Source organism: Passer domesticus, chromosome 6 (genome assembly GCF_036417665.1).
Source record: "Passer domesticus isolate bPasDom1 chromosome 6, bPasDom1.hap1, whole genome shotgun sequence".
NCBI classification, from domain to species: Eukaryota; Metazoa; Chordata; class Aves; order Passeriformes; family Passeridae; genus Passer; species Passer domesticus.
The window spans coordinates 72573099-72591771 of NC_087479.1; the positions used below are offsets into that span (position 1 = coordinate 72573099).

Consider the following 18673-nt stretch of genomic DNA (forward strand, 5'->3'; position numbering starts at 1 on the left):
GTGGCCCACCTCCCCCCTGTGGGTCACCACTCCTGTGAAGATATTTTCAGCTACCCCTACGACCCTCTTTGGCTAGGATCCTAGCTCGGGGTAGCCTACTTCCTCCTATGACCCCCTTCGTCTGGGGTCCTAGTTCGGAGGTTCCTATTTCCCTTAGGTGGGGCACCCTCCCCTTCCCTGGCCTGGAAAAAGGGGCACTCCCCCACACGGTGGCTGCTTTAAACACCCAGTCTCCGTGTGAGAGTATTCCTTCCCACACCTAAGGTCCTAGTTCCTCAGAGGTCAGACTTCTCTCTGTCTGCCTCTGAGGAACAGCCCTCCGGATGGTTTTAGTTAGTGGGCAGAAAAACCCCCCCACCGGGCAAATCTGCTTCACTAACCCCCACCCAGACACTCCTATGACCCCCCTCAACTGGGGTCCTAGTTCAGAGTGTCGGGCGTGCTCCCCTCTATGACCCCCTTTAACTGGGGTCCTAGTTCAAGGGGAGCAATTCGGGCCACTGCCTAAAACCACCCCTAGGAGTCTCCCTGCTCCCTCTCGGAGGGCTTACCCTTTTGAGCTGCTGCTGTTCTCACTGGCCTCGGGAGTCGGCGCCTTCCCCTCCTCGGTCCGATGTAGTCCAAAGCTCGGCAGCCAAAAATGTGGCTGGACGTGTCTTCGGGCTCCAGGCTACCCCAGACCACCTCAGGGTCGTGGCCGATCCCGGACGAGCCCCCAAAAGATGTTAAAAATTTGAACTAGGCCAGATTCCAGAGCAGGAACAGGTTCTCGTTTATTAAAAAAATAAGCCAGTAAGAACAAAGGGACCTGGGAAAAGCCCAGAATCCCCACACAACAGCTCAAAAACATCTAACAACGTGTGAGACACACGTTGGGTTCTTCCACAAAACAATACACCAACAACAACAAAACTGAAAGAACCCCCAAGTAACTGAAAACCCCGCTTTTTATTACTACCCTGGTCCAGGATTGGTGGGTTTTTGGATCCGCGCACCGATTGGTGGAATTCGGGCGCTTTGATTGGTCCTTACTGGTGTTCATTCTGGACCAATCATTTCCTCAGGGTGTCGAGTGATTGGTCAGTGCCCTGGTCCAATCACCATCCACCTCCAGCCCCCACCAAGTCCTGGACACTTCCCTTCCCCCACAACAAGCAAACCCCAACTTTATAAAAAAACCAAACTTATAACAGGACGAACCATTGCTGTGACTGCAGCCCCTCTCTTGGGGCCCTACAAACAGCGCTGCAAAAGGAGCCCCTTGGAGCTCTCCTGGGCAGGCGACTCCCTCTGAGTGGGGCCTCTCCCAGCCGGGAACTCTCCCGTTTGCTGCACTCGGGGATCCTGAACAACGAGGGAGCCTGAGCCGATCCCCCCACTCCTCCAGGCTCAACCCTTCACTCACTGGGGAGATGCCAAAGCATCCACAGGGAGCATTTCCTGCCCTCAGGGGAATTTCTCACAGGAGCCTTGCACTGACTCTTTGTGTCTGTGTGCACACAGGAGTGCCTGTGCTGGGGAAATGTGGCAGAAATGCTGCTCTCGGAGGGGTTGGAGTGCCTTGGATAGCTGAGTCAGTCAGGCCTGTAAGTAAGGTTATGTCATGAGGAATAACGAAAGTTAAATGCTTTTAATAGTGGTTTTTCTGGTAAGTTTATTAATATAAGTTATAAGCTGAGTTAAATACTGTTAAATGTTATTTCTTTGTTAAATTGCAAAGTCATAGGGCCTAAGTTAGGCGAAATACTATTAAGTGCTTTTCTGTTGCTAAATCGTGAATTTTAACGTAGAAGTTAAGGATAAGATGGAAGTTAAGGTTAAGTTATAAATTAAGTCCTGTTAGGTTTGAGCTCTGTTTGGCTTTTAGGCCATATTCCTTTTGTCCTTGCCCTCACTGTCTTGCTGTCACACACACATAGGGACAGTTCTCAGTTCATTTCCGGTTTGATTGCCAGGATTTGGCTTGGTTTTGTTGTCGCTTTGTTTCCCTGGTGTGCCTGAAGTGTCCAGTCATGAGCAGATTGAGTCTTGCCAAGGAACTCTGTGGTGCCATTGCTTAATATTAAATCTGGTTGTTGCTGATCCCTTGCTGGCGATGTTTCCAGCGCCATCAAGCCCTCGTTCGTAACAGGGTGAAGGAGCCCTTGCCCAGGCTCTGGCCCTGGGGGACACGGGGAGGCTGCCGGGGGATCCCTGTCCCCCTGTCCCACCCCCCAGGGCTCCGGCCCCCCGTCCCCGTGTCAGGCTCTGGGGTCGATCTCGTGGAACATCCTCTGGGGGAGGCTGCGGTACCGGGGGAGCCGGGGGGACCCGGGGGACAGGGGACCCCACTGTGCACGAGCAGCGTTGGACTGCTCTGGGGGAACTGTGAGGGGGAGCTGGTGCAGAGTGACCTCCCCAGTGACCTCACGCAGCCCCTGTGATGTCACGCATCCCTGTGATGTCACACATCCACCTGTGATGTCACAGAGCCCTTTGATGCCACCCTGGAATACCATGAAGCTGCACTGTGATGTCACAGAGGACTCTGTGATGTCACAAAGTCACTCTGTGATGTCAGAGACTGTTCTGTGGTGTCAGACCTGTCTCTGTGATGTTACTCAGTCACCCGGTGATGTCACAACCCACTCTCTGATGTCACAGAGCCAACATCCCTGATGGGAGAGTTTGCTCCATGGCCTCACATCTTACTCTATGATGTCACAGCCAGCTCTGTGATGTCACAACCAACTCAGTGATATCAAAAAACCCTCTCTGTGATGTGATACTGCCACTCTCTAATGTCACAGCACAGCCCACTCTGTGATGTCATACAGCTATGCAATGATGTCACAACCTGCTCTGTGATGTCACACAGTCCCCTCTATGATGCTCTAGCTGCCCAATGACCTCACACAATAAACTCTGTGATGTCATAGCCCAACCTGTGACCTCACACAGCCCACTCTGTGCTGTCACACAGACCCTTGCTGACATCACAGATGCTCTGTGCCTCTATGACACAGCCACAGAGGTGCCGCTGTGACACAGCCCCCTCTGGGACATCCCCCAGCCCCTGCCAGTGCTGAGCCCCTGTCAGCTCTGTCTGTGCCCTGCTTGTGGCCCTGAGCTGCCCTGGCAGTGCCCCAGCCCTGCTGGGCTGTGAACAGGAGCTGCTCCTGGCCAGAGCTGTCTCTCTGCAGTGCTGCCCTTGCCAGGAGCTGCCTCTGGGCCAGGAGCCCGGCCCAGCTCAGCAGCACAGACACAGCAGCAGGACTTGAATGACCCTCTGGGGCTTTGCTGCTCTTTGTGTCTGCCATGGCCAAAGTGCTGCACAAGTTGGCTCTGTCAGGGCCTTGCAGCTGCTGCACATCCCTGTGCCCTGTGCAGCCCAGGCTGTCCTATGGTGTCCCTGCCCTGTGCCTCTGTCCCTGCAGGTTGTCGTCATCCCCTGGCTGCCCCACCTGGCTGGACCTTTCCTTTGCTGACAGCTCTGCCTCCTGCCTGCCTCTGCCTGCCCACACAAAGCCTTGGGCTGCTCCAGGCTCCTTCCGGGGGATATGTTGCACCACAGCTCTGGCCTGGCAGGGGAATGCTTTTCTCCTGGTGTCCAATCTGGGCCTCCCCAGCTGCACTTAGTACAATTATTTGTTCTTCAGGCTCATTCCCACTATGAAGAAAAGCTCCAGCCTCTCTGAAACCACCCTTCACTCCCTCCCGGACTACTCCTGTTCTGTCCTCAGTCTCCACACCAGTGAGCCCAGAGCCTGCAGCCTCCTCCCGCTGGTTATGTGATGATGCCTCCAAACCCCATCTTGGGAGATTTTTGTGTCCTCTCCAAGGTCTGTGAAAATAGAAGAATAGTGGTCGAAATTATTTTCTCCCAAATCTTGCAGTGACTGAACAAGGCTCAATATCTCTGAAATGAATGAGGGTGGATTTACATTTGTTAGAAGGAGGAAATATTTTACAATGATGAGAGCGGCACAAAACTGCAACTGTTTTCCCAGAAAAGTGGATTCCCAACCCCAGGAATTGTCCAAGAGCAGGAGCTTTGTGCAACCTGACCTAGTGAAACCCACTCATCCCCAAGCACAGAATTCCTGTTGTGTGAGTTCTCTGATGTGCTGGATGCCCTCGCAATGCTTCTGGCTAGAATGTCTGCTGAAGGCAGCCAGGCTGCTGCAGGGCAGTGACCTCACAGCCATCACCATGGCAGCCCTGTCTCCTGGGCCTGGCTCTCCCCTTTCCTCTGCCCCTGCCTTGTCTCTGCTGGCATGAAGAGTTTTGTCATTCATATCTTGTCCCCAAGGTGCTGGGGCCAATGGCTTCCCAGGCAGGCTCCTGGAGCAGAAGTGGCTTTTCAGAGCCCAGCCAGAAATGAGCCCTGAGGCAGCAGCTCTGCAGTGCTGGCCACCAGGCCAGGCTGCCAAGGGAGGCTTCTGGCCATGTCCTGCAAGCAGCTGCTGCTGCCAAGGTGCCTTTGGTGCCTCAGGCTCTGCCTGGCACAGCTCCCAGCATGGCACTCTGCCCTTGTGCCCGAGGCCTTCCCTGTGCTGGGGCTGGCCTGGGGCTTTTCCTGCAGTGGGACCTGCCCTGCTGATGGCACAGGAAAGGCAGTTCCTGCTGGAGCAGGAGGCTCTGCCTGCAACGGGCTCCAACAACTCCAGTAAGGCATTGTTGACTTCAAAATTGCTTCCTAGAGCAGAATATTCTAATGATTGTTATAGTTCCCGTATTGTGGAGTAAATAACTATTTCAAAAAAAAATTTACTCTGTGGTGTAAATAAGCCATGTTATTTAATCATGATCAGAATCAATCTGAGCCATATTTACATAAATATATCTGGTATACCATCGTTAATCCTGTGGGACAAATTGTATTAAGGTACAATTCCACGTGTATAATCTCTACACCTTTGAAAAAGTCTGGGGCTGGGATTTGATCCAGCCACTCCCAGTCTCCTTTTTCAGAATGAATTTTAGAAGCCTAGGGGCCCTACAGGGGTTTGAGGATCCATGGTGGGTGTTGCGTGCCATTTCTCCACCTCATGACTCAGCAGGAGTTTCTCAAAAAAAGAACTAAAGCTTTTGCCTGAAGCTCCCACTCTGCCCATGACAGGAAGCCCTGGGAGTGTCTGGGACATCCCGGCTCTTTGGCAGCCTGGGGACTCCTGGGATGTCACCACGGAGCCCCCCCGTGAGTGCCTGTGACAGATCAGTGCCTTTGCAGCCCAAGGTGCCCTGGGAGGTCACCATGGAATGGCTGTGACTGTCTGTGACCACAGAAGATCTTTACCATCCCCAGAAACACCTGGGAGGTGTCCATGGAGCCCCTGTCTCTGCCTGTGACATTCCAGCTCTTGAACAGCCTGGAGACTCTTGCAAATCCCATGGAACCCCTCTGAGGGCCTGTGACAAATCTGATCCTTAGCATGGCAACCAGGGCTGGGACCAGCTGGGATGCTTGGTTTCCACAGGGCGGGGTTCATGAATGGGATTCCCCAATTTCCAGCTCCCGCTAAAACCACACTGCCGATTGCTGCCCTCCTGCCTCCCATGGAAAGCACAGAAGGCAAAGATCCTGGACTAGAATAGGAACAATTTTTTGGGAACAGCAACAAGATCAGGAACAAACAGGAACAGCAACAATATTGATAACAAGAGGGATAAGAAAAATGGAAAACTACAATTCAGCTGCCGGGGTCAGCTGTTACTTGTCTCTGCCCCAGCACGGGAAAAGGTGGTTCTGAGCAGGCCGCGCTTTCGAAGAAGGAGTCTGGACTCTTGCTTTTGGTCTTCAGTTGCATTTATTGTTCCTTATCTACAAAGTTTTTCTGTCTGTCCAGCCGAGTTCTGATCAGCAAGACAGCCAAGGGCACTCTCTCCCGCCCACAGGGCGGTTGTCTCTTTTATAGTGAAAACTACATATTAGATATTTACCTTCAATTTCCAATACTTTTCATCCTTGTTAGCAAGTGTACCTTCACCATGAACCAATCCACACATGCCAACATCATCCTGAACACGGATGCCAAGGAGAAGAAAGAAGAAGGACAGGGCACGCCCAAATCCCTCCATCTTAGAACCCCTGACCCCCATGTACAGAATTTCAAACCCCCCTCTACAACATACAAAACCCCTCTGTACAGTGCTCCAAAATTTTTTCCCTTCACCCTGTGATTGATACTACTATGCTACTCAAACTTTTGTGGCCCGTAACTCTTTATATAAGGTTGGCAATTTGCTCTATGAATTAAGGTAGAATTTCCAGGTGTCTTTGGCTTCCTGCCAGGGTCTCCGAGCCCCTGCCAGGGCTTGGAGACATCCAGGGCATCCAGAGAGACTTCCTGGGTTCCAAAACTCAGCTGACTGTCTCTTCCTGGACACAATTTCCTCCTGCCTGGAAAGGACACCCTTCTTCTCGAGGGGAGAGAGAGACTCCCTTTCCTGCCCCTGGCCATGACCTGAGGTGGGAGTGAATGTAATGTCACGGCCATGGCCATGATTCTTCAATTCCACATCATGTCATTGGAAGGGGCAGGAAAAGGGACAGGTGTCTTCCCAGCATGGACCACAGGGAACATGGATCACCAGGGCTCTTCCCAACATGGGTCATCCAATGGGGGATGAAGCTGCAGCAGCGCATGAAGCTCTTCCAGCAGTTGGGGAATTTGCAGGGCTTCCCTTATCAGTGACTCCATTGGTGTCTGGTCAAGTCAGAGCTCTGAGTGAAGCTCTTGCCACACCGCGGACACTCGTAGGGTCTCTCCCCAGTGTGGATGCGCCTATGCCTGACAAGGGTGAAGTTGTTCTTGAAGCCCTTCCCACAGTCAGGGCAGCGGAAGGGCCTCTCCTCTGTATGAATCCGCTCATGCAGGCGGAGATTGGAGCTGGTGTGAAACCTCTTCTGACAGGTGCGGCACTCGTAGGGCCTCTCCCCAGTGTGAATGCGCTGGTGGGTGATGAGGTGGGAATTGCGCTTGAAGCCCTTCCCGCAGTCAGGGCAGAGGAAGGGCCTCTCATCAGTGTGAATCCTCTGGTGCCTGAGGAGAGTGGAGCGGGTCTGAAATCTCTGCTGACGCTCAAGGCATTCATAGGGCCTGTCCCCAGTGTGGATGCGTTGGTGGGTCACAAGGGTGGATCTGTAGCTGAAGCCCTTCCCACACTCCCCACACTCGTAGGCCCATTCCCCAGTGTGGATCATCTGGTGGCAGATCAAGGTGCTGCTCCGCCTGAAGCTCTTCCCACACTCCAAGCACTTGTAGGGCTTCTCCCCATCATCAATCTGCTTATGGACCACCAGCTCTGAGCTCTGGCTGAAGCTCTGTCCACCTTCCTGGCACAGGGTGGGTCTTTCCTCCTCAGAGCACCCGGGGCTGGGTTTGGAGCTCCTCCTCCTACAGGATCTCAGGGAAATTTCTTCCCCAATGGATTCCTGTGCCACGGAGCCACTCAAAACGGCCTCTTCCACAAGGTTCTGCTGTGGAGATTTGTCCTTGCTGGTCTCCATCCTTACCTCCTTGTCTGAGGAAGGCAGGGCAAGGAGAGGATGGGATTTGCCTCCGTGCCAGAGGGAAGGGGAAGGAGATCCTCCCCTGCATGCATCCCTGGCATTATGGAGTTGGAAGCAGGGCTGTCCTGCAGCCTTGGGCTGTGCTGTGCAAGGAGATGGAGCAGGAGAGAGGGCGAAATGGGCTGTGACTTCCTCCTCACTTACCTGGTGGTCCCGGGACATCTTCCTCTTCCTCGCAGCCTTCTCCTCCATCTGGCGGTGGTTTTGGGATGGGAAATTCTGTTTTGGGAGGAAAACAAGAGATGAGTGCATTGAGTTTTGTACCAAGGGGAGATTTTAAGCCAGAATTACAATTTAATAAGAAATTTATATTTTAATTTAATTTAATTTAATAAGAAAATTAAGATCGAGACAATGATACAGAAACACTGCCTTAAACTGTCAGGATATAACCTGGCACCCTGTTGCTCAGGATGGTGGTAGCAGTCCCATTAAATGGTGGCTGCAGTCCTGTTGCAGTGAGGAACGTGATTCTGTCAAAGCAGTGATCCTGTAGAAGGGTCTGGTCTTCCTCTGAAGGCCCAGTGGTGCCTATGGAGCTCTTGTCCTCTGGCAATCCAGTAGGCAAGGTGCTCCTGCTGTTGCATGCATCAGCTTATATCCAGGTAGGAATGCTTGGCTCCTCCCCCTGGGCGGAGCATCCCACAATGGGATGATGTCATTTTGCCAGTCCTGCAGGGACACTCAATGGCCCATTCACAGAAGATGGCCCCTGGAGGGCGTTATCAGGGCTGAGACATGGAAGAGATAAAGAACACTGCCCTGCCTGTTTATAACAGTTTCTAAAGGTGGTGATGGAAAACATGCATTTGGTTACATCTTGCACTGCAACCTGAAACAGTGGGGTAATCCCTGCTTGGGGGGGGGGGGGTGAATACCACCCCCCCTTGCCCGAACTGGCTCAGGTGTAAAACCCTCACCCCAGGAAAGCCACACACACAGGGGACAATGTCACACTTGCCCTGCCATGGGAGGTCTCTGTCCCCTTCACTACCTTGCCCTACCCCCTCTTCTCTCTTTTTCTCTTTCTCTACCTCACATTTCCTGTTCAAAAAAATCCACTTTGGATTTGGTCTTGGTAGCACCTTAATTGCGGCAGAAGCATCTCTCTAATAATTTTCTTAACCAGACTGCAACATTATTTGGGCACAGTGAGTTTAGACACTGTTCTTTGCCCCAAGTGCCTTTGACAATAGCATGGTTCCCTCCTCTGAGGAGGTTGTGGTTCTCTCTGGATGAACTCTTGGAAACTTGGATGCAGCTTCATCTGAGTAACTTATGGGAGAACTGATGAGGAAAAAGGCTTTAGGTGGCTGGGTTGCCAGTGGAAAGAAAATGTTTTGTTGTCCTTCCTTGAAAAGTTTCTTAAAAACACTGGAGGAAAGGCAGCAAATGATACCAGCAAGGTTGATAAGGTTCATTCACCCCAAAGTAAGGAACACAAGGCTGCTAAAAGTTCCACGAGAAGCCCAGCTCAAGCAGCTAAATTCCTGAATAAATGCCAAATTCACAGGCTTAGGGACTTTGCCAAATGTGAGAATCATTATTCTCTTCGTCCCTGTCACCTTTGTGACAGCCCCACAGTGCTTTCTCTTCCTTTTAGTAATCTATAGTGGGCCAAATTTCCACTTTTCTTTTATGGGAACCTGCCAGCAGCTGAGCTGGAGCTGTGCAGCAACCAATGAAACTTGGAATTGCCACAGAATTGCTTCTATTATCAGTTTACTAATGTATTGGATTTGTTTGCATTTTAATCACATGTTACTTGTGGGAAAATCAAATATTCATCAAAGTGATTAATGCAGAGTAAAATTTGATTTCTGCCAAGTTTATTTTGTCCAGTGCCCAGGGATTGCTCGAGGGGTCTCTGTGCCTCTCACACTGGGGGATGCTTGGGAGGGGCTTGTGGGGGTTGTCCCTGTCCCTGTCACCCCAGGCCATTCCCCAGGGGGTCTCCATTATTCTCACCCCAGGGAATCCCTGGCGGGTCTCCCTCTCACCTTCTGGCATGGGATGCTCAGGGCAGTTCTGTCCCTCTCAGCCCAGGGGATGCTCGGGGTCTCTGTCCCCTCGCCCTGGGGGATGCTCAGGGGTCACCATCCCTCTGGCCTCAGGGAATGCTTGTGCAGGGCTGGGGACCAGGGGCTCTGTGTCCCTCTCACCACTGAGGGTGCTCGGGGCTGGGTGGGCTCTCTGACCTTCTCATCCCTGGGGAGGCCAGGGAGGTCTCTGTCCCTCTCAGCCCTGGTGTGACCCTGCCCAAACATCATCGGGGTCAGAGGGACAGACACACTCCAAACTCCCATAAGAGCTGAACCTGGGATCATGCTCATACCCCCATTTGTCTGTTTAGCACAGAAATGAGTTCTGCACCTTAAGGCTGGTTCTGAGAGCAAAGGGAGGCAGGAAGAAGCGAGCAGTTTGTTTTAGAAACTGCATTCACTCCTCCACATTCTGGCTCCTGGACAGACAGATGGCAGGACAGGGCTCTCCTTTGGTTTTAGTTAGTTTTTAGCTCACTGAGGCAGATAAGTTTATAAGTTTCCTGTACTGTGATTTTTCTTTCTCTTTGGAGCTGTTTAAACCTGCTCTGCACTGAACACCCAGAAGGGCACCGATAGCTTGTAACTGTGACCCATTGGGCTGAGCCTGGTTCACGGCATTTCCAGTGCTGGAGGAACTGATAAGAGACTGAGGGAGCCAAGCTAAAGCCCACGGACGGACTTGCTGAATTTGCCATCTCTTTTGGAGTGGCAAGAGGATTTATTGTTTAATAGTGTTCAGTTCTTGCTGGCTGGTGAATACTTTGCTTGTTAAATTACCAGTTTTTTTTCCACTTTTCTCCAAGGAGATATTTTCCAGATCTGGTTGGGGGAGGAGCCGCTTAAATTTTCTTTCTAGAGGAAACCCCTTTTGGAGGTTGTCTCCCAAATTTGCCTTAAACCAGGACAGGGCGGTAGGGAGAGGAGGGAGCCCAAAGTGGCTGGGTTGAGGGGAGGCAGGAGACAGGGACCATGGGACCCCAAAATCCCCCAGCATCCCTAAGCAGGACCCTGGAGAGGGGGGATCCCCAGGACCCATGGGATCCTTGGCAGCCATGAGAGGGGGGACCACCAGAATTCCAGAGGGATGAGACTGGAAATGGGACACTCCTGGTGGCTTTTTTAGATTCACTTGTGCTTTTTGAAGGTTTTTCTGGACAGCAGGTGACTTCTAGAGATGGACTTGGGCAGAGGACCTTCAGCCTCACGGTGCTCATCCCTTGATTTTCCCCAAACCAGGATTTCCCATTCCCAAATCTTGGCCCAATGGAGGACGAGACTGCAAGGAAGAGGAAGATGCCCAGAGACATTCAGGCAGGTGAGGAGGAAGTCAGTTCCCCTTTCCCCCTCTCTCCTGCTCCATCTCCCAGCCCAGCATGGCCCCTGGCTGCAGGACAACCCACTGCCAACGCTGTCCTGCTGGGGATGCACTGGGGGATCTCCTTCCCCTTCCCTCTGGCACGGAGGCACATTCACAGGCTCTGGGGCAGGAGGGGGAACCGTGGGCAGTTTGGGGTGCGTGGCTCGGCTGCTCCTGGCGCGGTTCCCATGAGCCCCCGGCGCGGCTCTGCCAGGCCCCCCCACCGTGGCACTGGCCAGAGGTTCTTTAACAGAAATGCTGGTAAATTGACCATCTGGAATTACACTAAATACAATTTCAAGAAGCTGCTGGTTTGCTGGGCAGATTGCCAAATTCCACATTGTTGTTTCTTTCAGGAAAACTGCACTTTAAAAGGTCTTAGCAAATTTGTGCTTGCATAAAATTTGTGGCTACTGTGATGGGAATATGACCTTTTTGTTCACTAAAAACAGGAGAAAGCATAAGGTTGTGATGGGAATGTGACCTTCTTGTTCACTAAAAACAGGAGGAAACATAATGTAAATAAGTAACTGTCAACTAGCATGCGATAACATATGAGACTAAACATTGCTGAGCTAATCAAAATACAAGTTGTTCCCAGTCCCAGGTTCCCAGAGAGGGGGGGCGCCGAGGAAAAGTACCAGAGGCCCTATTCGACGACCACCAGGAGGCAGAAGGAGACCCTCTAACAACCGAGCGAACATGCGCGGAGAAGCACCGGAAATGCGATGGGGCTAAGAGAGCGGGGGGTACAAAAAGGGGAACGGGACAGCTTTCGGCGCGGCAGTTGATGGAGCGAGGACTCCCCCGCCGCCCAGCGCTGCGATTTGCTTTCTCTTTTCTGTATTAATAAATTGGCTATATAATTGACCCGACTGGCCCATTGCGCTCATTTCATAACAACTTGGTGCCGTGACTCGGATCGGTGGCCGTCAGAGAGGTCTCTCAATACCGGGGGGGGCGCCCCTCCGATTCGGAGGCCCCGGGACCTGAGGGACCCGCTCCCGGCCCCGACCGACGAACCCCGAAAAGAGGAAAGGAGAAAGCAAAGGGAGGTTGCGGGCCCAAGGAGACCCCTTAAAAGATTTGTGCACAAAGTCCGGACGAAGACGCGGGACGCGTAAGTATTACGGGATCCGTCCGGGCGGGGTTGGGATCCCGGAGTGTGGCGAGTGTGTGGTGTGTGAGAGGAGAGCTGGCAGCCAGACTTTCCAAGTGAGTGCGGACCCCCAGTAGTGTGTTTCCCATTGACCCGCGAGGGCTTGGGCCACGAACCAGGGGAAGCGAAAGTTGATTGTGTGAAAGAAGGCACTCCGGAAGAATGGGACAGGGGAAGAGTAAGCCCCCTGCCGAGGTGAAACTCCCTCCAATACCTAGGGAAAGCCCTTTAGGATTTATTATAGAAAACTGGCAACACTTTCCAGGCACACGGGACAAGGATAAGGCTAAAATGATTCACTATTGTGTGGAAGTATGGGGAGGGAAAGAAATCTCCAAGGGTGTGTTTTGGCCTGTATTTGGCTCTTCAGAAGATTGGGTAAGGCAAACCTTAAATATCTGGGTAAATAGTAGAGGACCCCCCTGCGCTCAGGAGGAGAGTAATTATGCTAAAGTTTGGGCAGAGAGACCCGAAGTGTTTCTCTTCAAACTTTCTGAAACATCGAAAGGGAATAAGAGCAAGAAAAAGGGGAATAGACCAGAAGACACTTTGGTACCACCCCCTCCTTATGTACTCCCACCCCAAGCACAGGCAGCGGAGGCTCCTCCGAGTGCACCAGCAGGGACAGACTCGGATTCGGATGGGCCCGAATATACAGGGCCAATGACTCGAAGTCGAACCAAGAAAGGTTTATACCCCTTAAGGGAAATGCCTATGGGGGGACCCCAGGCCGGCATAGGGTTTGTATCGGTGCCCCTAAGCTCGGGAGATGTTAGGGAATTTAAGAAAGAAATGGGACACCTTCTGGAGGACCCGCTTGGAGTGGCCGAGCGGGTAGATCAATTCTTAGGACCTAATATGTACACCTGGGAGGAATTACAATCCATACTGAATATCCTATTTACGGCAGAGGAAAAAAATATTATTAGAAGAGAGGGAATGCGTATCTGGGATGCGCAGCACGCGCAGGGGCCGGCAGCAGATATAAAATGGCCATTGCAAAATCCTAATTGGGATCATCAGGACCCGGCCCATAGAGTGCACATGCAAGACCTCAGAACAATAATTGTGCAGGGAATCAGGGAGTCTGTCCCAAGAGGACAGAATATTAATAAAGCCTTTAACGAAAGACAGAAAAAGGATGAGACCCCCACTGAATGGCTAGAAAGATTAAGGAAGAATTTTCAGTTGTATTCAGGAATGGATCCAGATGGACAGATGGGACAGGCAGTGCTAAAGGTACACTTCGTTTCCAAATCCTGGGAGGACATCAGAAGGAAAATACAGAAATTAGAGGATTGGCAAGATAGAGGGTTAGACGAGTTGCTAAGAGAAGCTCAGAGAGTGTACGTGAGGAGAGAGGAAGAGCGAGATAGGAGACAAGCCCGAATAATGATGGCGGCAGTGCGCGAAGGCCAGGGAACGGATAGGAGACCCGAACAGGACAGAAGGGAATTGAGGCGGAGTGGGCAGAAAAGCCCACGGGATAAACAGGAACTGAAGGTGTGCTTTTACTGCGGACGGAGAGGACACTTTAAGAGGGAATGTTGGACGCGGATTTGGGACGAGAAGGAGTTTAAGGAGGACTAGGGGGGTCAGGGGCTCTATCTCTTGGGGACCCAGAAACATCAAAGGGAGCCCTTGGTAAAATTGAAGGTAGGTCCCCAGGGCCAGGATATTACCTTCCTGGTTGATACTGGAGCTGAAAGGTCCACACTCCAGTCATTACCTAGAGGGTGTAAGTTATCTAGGGAGACTGTTACAGTAGTGGGAGCAAAAGGGGAACCGTTCGAAGTTAAAGTTATAAAAGAGGTAGTAGTAGAATCGGACTCCAAGATGGGTATTGGGGATTTTCTATTAGTACCAGAATCAGATTATAACTATTAGGTAGAGATATGATTGTAGAATTAGGTATTCAAATCAAGGTGGTAGAACAGGAGATTCAGATTAAGTTGTGTCCCCTAAGATTAGAAGATGAGAGAAAAATCAACCCTGAAGTATGGTATAATCCGGATAGTGCCGGCAGATTAGAAATTACCCCCTTCAAGGTAACCATTAAAAATCCGGAGATTCCAGTAAGAATAAAACAATACCCGATGTCTTTGGAAGGGAGCAAAGGGTTGAAACCGGAAATCGATAGACTAATCAAACAAGGATTATTAGAACCCTGTATGTCCCCTTATAATACCCCAATTTTACCAGTAAAGAAGTCAAACGGGTCTTATCGTTTAGTACATGACCTGAGAGAAATAAACAAGAGGACGATAGCTAGGTTCCCAGTGGTGGCTAACCCCTACACATTATTGAGCAAACTAAGCCCGGATAACCACTGGTACAGTGTAATCGACCTGAAGGATGCCTTTTGGGCTTGCCCCTTAGATGAAGCAAGCAGGGATTATTTCGCCTTCGAATGGGAAGACCCAGAGACAGGGAGAAAACAACAGCTTAGATGGACGGTGTTACCCCAGGGCTTTACAGAATCCCCTAATTTATTTGGACAAGCTTTGGAACAAATTTTAGAGGATTACCAAACTGAACCGGGGATAACCCTGATACAATATGTAGACGATCTATTGTTAGCAGGGAAAGATGAGGAAGGAGTAAGAAGAGAAAGCATAAAACTTTTGAATTTCCTGGGGCTTATAGGACTAAAGGTTTCGAAGGCTAAGCTGCAGTTTGTAGAGGAAGAGGTAAAGTACTTAGGACACTATCTAAGACGAGGTGAGAAAAGAATAGATCCGGAAAGGGTGCAGGCTATCCTATCATTGCCAACCCCCAAGAACAAGAGACAAATCAGACAAATCTTGGGTTTAACAGGATACTGTAGACAGTGGATAGAGAATTACAGTAGTAAGGCCAGGTTTTTATACCAAAAATTGACTCAGGATGGGTGGATGAAATGGACTCAGGAGGATACAGAAAATCTGAAAGAATTAAAGGAGAGCTTGGTGCATGCTCCAGTTCTAAGTCTCCCTGACTTAAAAAGACCCTTTTATTTATTCGTTAATATAGAAGGGGGAATTGCCTTTGGAGTACTAACCCAAGAATGGGCAGACAAGAGGAAACCTGTAGCGTACTTATCGAAACTTTTGGACCCCGTGAGCAGGGGATGGCCTACGTGTTTACAAATGTTAGCCGGATGCACTTTATTAGTTGAAGAAGCTAGGAAAATTACCTTTAACAGTAGTCTTAAGGTTTTCTCCCCCCATAATATCAGGAGCGTAATGCAGAAAAAAGCAGATAAATGGATATCAGATGCTAGGCTCCTGAAATATGAGGGGATTTTACTAGAAGCACCAAATTTTACCTTAGAAACAACTGCTATTCAAAATCCGGCTACCTTTTTGTTCGGGAATGTAGAAGAAGCACCTTTAATACATGATTGCTTAATAACTATTGAAGAACAAACCAAGATTAGGCCTGACCTGGAAGAAGAAGAGCTAGACGAAGGAGAAAAGTTGTTCATAGATGGGTCCTCCCGGGTGGTAGATGGGAAACGCCAATCAGGATACGCTATTATTGGGGGCACAGACTTACAAGTAGTGGAATCAGGGGCCTTAGATAAATCCTGGTCAGCACAAGCCTGTGAACTATACGCTATTCTAAGAGCTTTGAAGCTCTTAAAAGGGAAAGAGGGAACGATATATACCGATTCTAGATATGGGTTTGGGGTGGTACATACCTTTGGAAAATTATGGGAAGAAAGGGGATTAGTAAACTCACAAGGGAAGGGACTAGTCCATCAACAATTGATAACTGAAGTACTGCAAGCCCTGAGGGGACCAAAAAGGATAGCAGTAGTACATTTGAAAGGCCACCAAGTAGGAACAGACCTCAAGACTAGGGGTAATAATGCAGCAGATCAAGAGGCTAAACGAGCAGCGGCTAGAGAAATGCTCTTGAGAGAAAAACCAAGGGAGCAGGATAGTCAGGAAGATCCAGCATTGGTCTTCACTCCTGAAGAGGAGGACAAATTGAAGAAAATGGGACTGTCTAAACTCAATGGGGAATGGGTAACTCGGGATAAGCGGAAAATCTTGCCAAAAGCCGTAGCCCAAAGAGTCCTGTATAAACTACACCAAGGTACACATTGGGGAGCACAAGGGTTAGCAGACCATTTTGCAACCCAATATATGACTATAGGGCTACATGATATCGCCAAATACATTACCAAGAGTTGCCCAACATGTTTAAGGGTTAATCGAAGCAACCTGAGGAAGTTGCCCCCAGGGGGTCGGCCGTTGGCAAAGAGACCATTTTCACATATACAAATTGACTTTACTGAACTTCCAAAGGTAGGGCGGACACGATACCTCTTAGTAATGGTAGACCACCTTACCCATTATGTAGAAGCATTCCCAACTACCAGAGAAACCGCCCATACTGTGGTAAGAATCCTATTAGAGGAAATAGTGCCAAGATATGGGGTACCTGAAACCATAGACTCAGACAAAGGGCCGCATTTCACCTCAAAGGTAACCCAAGATCTAGCCGACTCCCTAGGAATAAGGTGGGAACAACACACCCCTTATCATCCCCAGAGTTCGGGAAGGGTGGAGAGAATGAACGGAGAAATAAAGAAACAGCTAACCAAATTAGTATTAGAAACCAAATTGTCCTGGGTAAAGTGTATACCCCTGGCATTACTGAACATTAGGACACAACCCTGGGCGGACACAGGGCTATCCCCCTTTGAGATGCTATATGGAATGCCCTACAACTTGGAAAAAGTACAGATAAACCCCAATATCAGTAATAAGAGTTTGAACAGTTATTTGGTTACCTTGGAAAAATACAGAAAGAAACTGTGGGAAAAGGGAATGTGGGTTCAACGACCTCCTTTGAATCTTGTATTACACCAGGTTCAGCCAGGAGACTGGGTGTTAATCAAGAGTTGGAAGGAAAGTCCCTTAACCCCAAGGTGGGAAGGCCCATATCTTACCCTGCTCACCACAGACACTGCTGTGAGAACTGCAGAAAAAGGGTGGACTCACGCTAGTCGAGTAAAAGGACCAGTGAACCCTTCCAACTTTCCTGAGCATCCACAGAACTGTCAGTGGAGAATAAAAGGACCCCCAGACGGCCTAAGACTGACATTCACCAAAAAAACCAGAAATGGGCCGTCATCCCGATGACTGAGCAATGGGAAAGGCTAGGACCAGCGGACCAAAGGAGGGTCCAACAGAAACTGTCATTAACTTTGCAGCCGTATCTACTAAGTTTGGCACGCTTCAACTCAGCAGCTCGAGAAGCCATAGCGAATCCTCCAGACAACTGGGTCTGGTGGATTGAAACTTATGGACCTCAAGAGGAACCCTCGTTCCGACCTTTTAAACGCAGTCCCTGCTGTAGCTGTGGAAAAGAACTTTGTGAGGCATGGGTAGCCTTTAAATGCGGTGGTTGTAATAAGGTTTACTGGAAAGAACAAAGGTTGATCTATCACTTGTGGTGCGGGAGGTGTGCAGGCAAGGACATTAGGAGGGAAGATTGGGCTCTAGCATTAGAAAGAGAGAACGGAATACCTTATACTCAATTTCGGAGTGTGTATGAGACCCCAGAACAGCTCTTGTTAGCATGGGCAAGGTGGCAAATTAAATGTTGGTTGAAAAAGTGCCGACAGATCGCCAATTCCCGTATTCTAACTGCAAGGTGCCGACATACGGTACCACACTTAAGGACTTCAATAGTCGGACCCCTAGGAAAGGACATAGACCCAGACACAGCTTTAAATAATTGGATTGCTAAATTTGAACGCCTACATATCAAGAAAAGCCAGGTCAATCCGTCCCTGTCATAAACTTTGTAAAAGGTTGTGGTGAGTCCACTGCCAGAGAGGGGGGGCTCCCAGAAAATACTTGCCGACCTTATTGGGAGGGATAACTTGGGAAAAGACTCTAGAGTATCCTAACCAGTCTCTTGGTCCTTGCAAGGGTAAAACTCGCAAGCGAAACAACAGCTACAGGTGCGACTTCCTGTTAACCCTCTTAAGAGGCGAAAGAAGTGCAAGCTCCATCCCTCAGAAGATCCTTGCCGCCGAGAAGATAACAGCCCTCGTAACTAGTCGCAAACTAGTTGACGAGCGAGGCGGAGGGACACTTAGTGGAAGGATGGAACTTCACAAAATGGGAGCACCAATAGAGCTTACAGGCAGGGATCAGAAGGGCCAAAGGACTCAAGTTGGAGAAAGGGTGAAACTGGACAGGCTGATTATTCATACCCATACTGGCAGTGGATGTTACTCAACTTTAATGCGAATATTGATGATATGGTTATTGATCAGGGAAACACTAGGGGATGGCGTAAGCCATGAACCCTTCAAATGGTCACTTATTAGATGGGAAGATCACCGAGTCATAGCAACAACTATAACTTCAGGAGTCCCCTCCTTTAGGTGTCAGCTATGTGACATTATCCAGGCTAAACCCTGTCTAAATAGGATAGGGTTTTATATGTGCCCAGCGTCGAATCCAGGGAAACCATACTGCAACTATCCTGGACACTTTTATTGTGGATATTGGGGATGTGAAACCATAGCTCATGGTTTTACCCCAGGAGGA

The 18673-nt window shown here is 50.0% G+C and overlaps 1 protein-coding gene across 1 annotated transcript in view; it reads right to left on the reverse strand.

Annotated features, from left to right (window-relative positions):
- Positions 1–6670: 6670 nt before the first annotated feature.
- Positions 6671–18673, reverse strand: part of LOC135304013 (zinc finger and SCAN domain-containing protein 2-like) — a 291747-nt gene continuing 279744 nt past the window's right edge. Inside the window, exon 5 of the mRNA XM_064426324.1 lies at positions 6671–7231. Coding sequence (XP_064282394.1) covers positions 6671–7231 — 561 coding nt within the window. The remainder of the gene's footprint in view (positions 7232–18673) is intronic.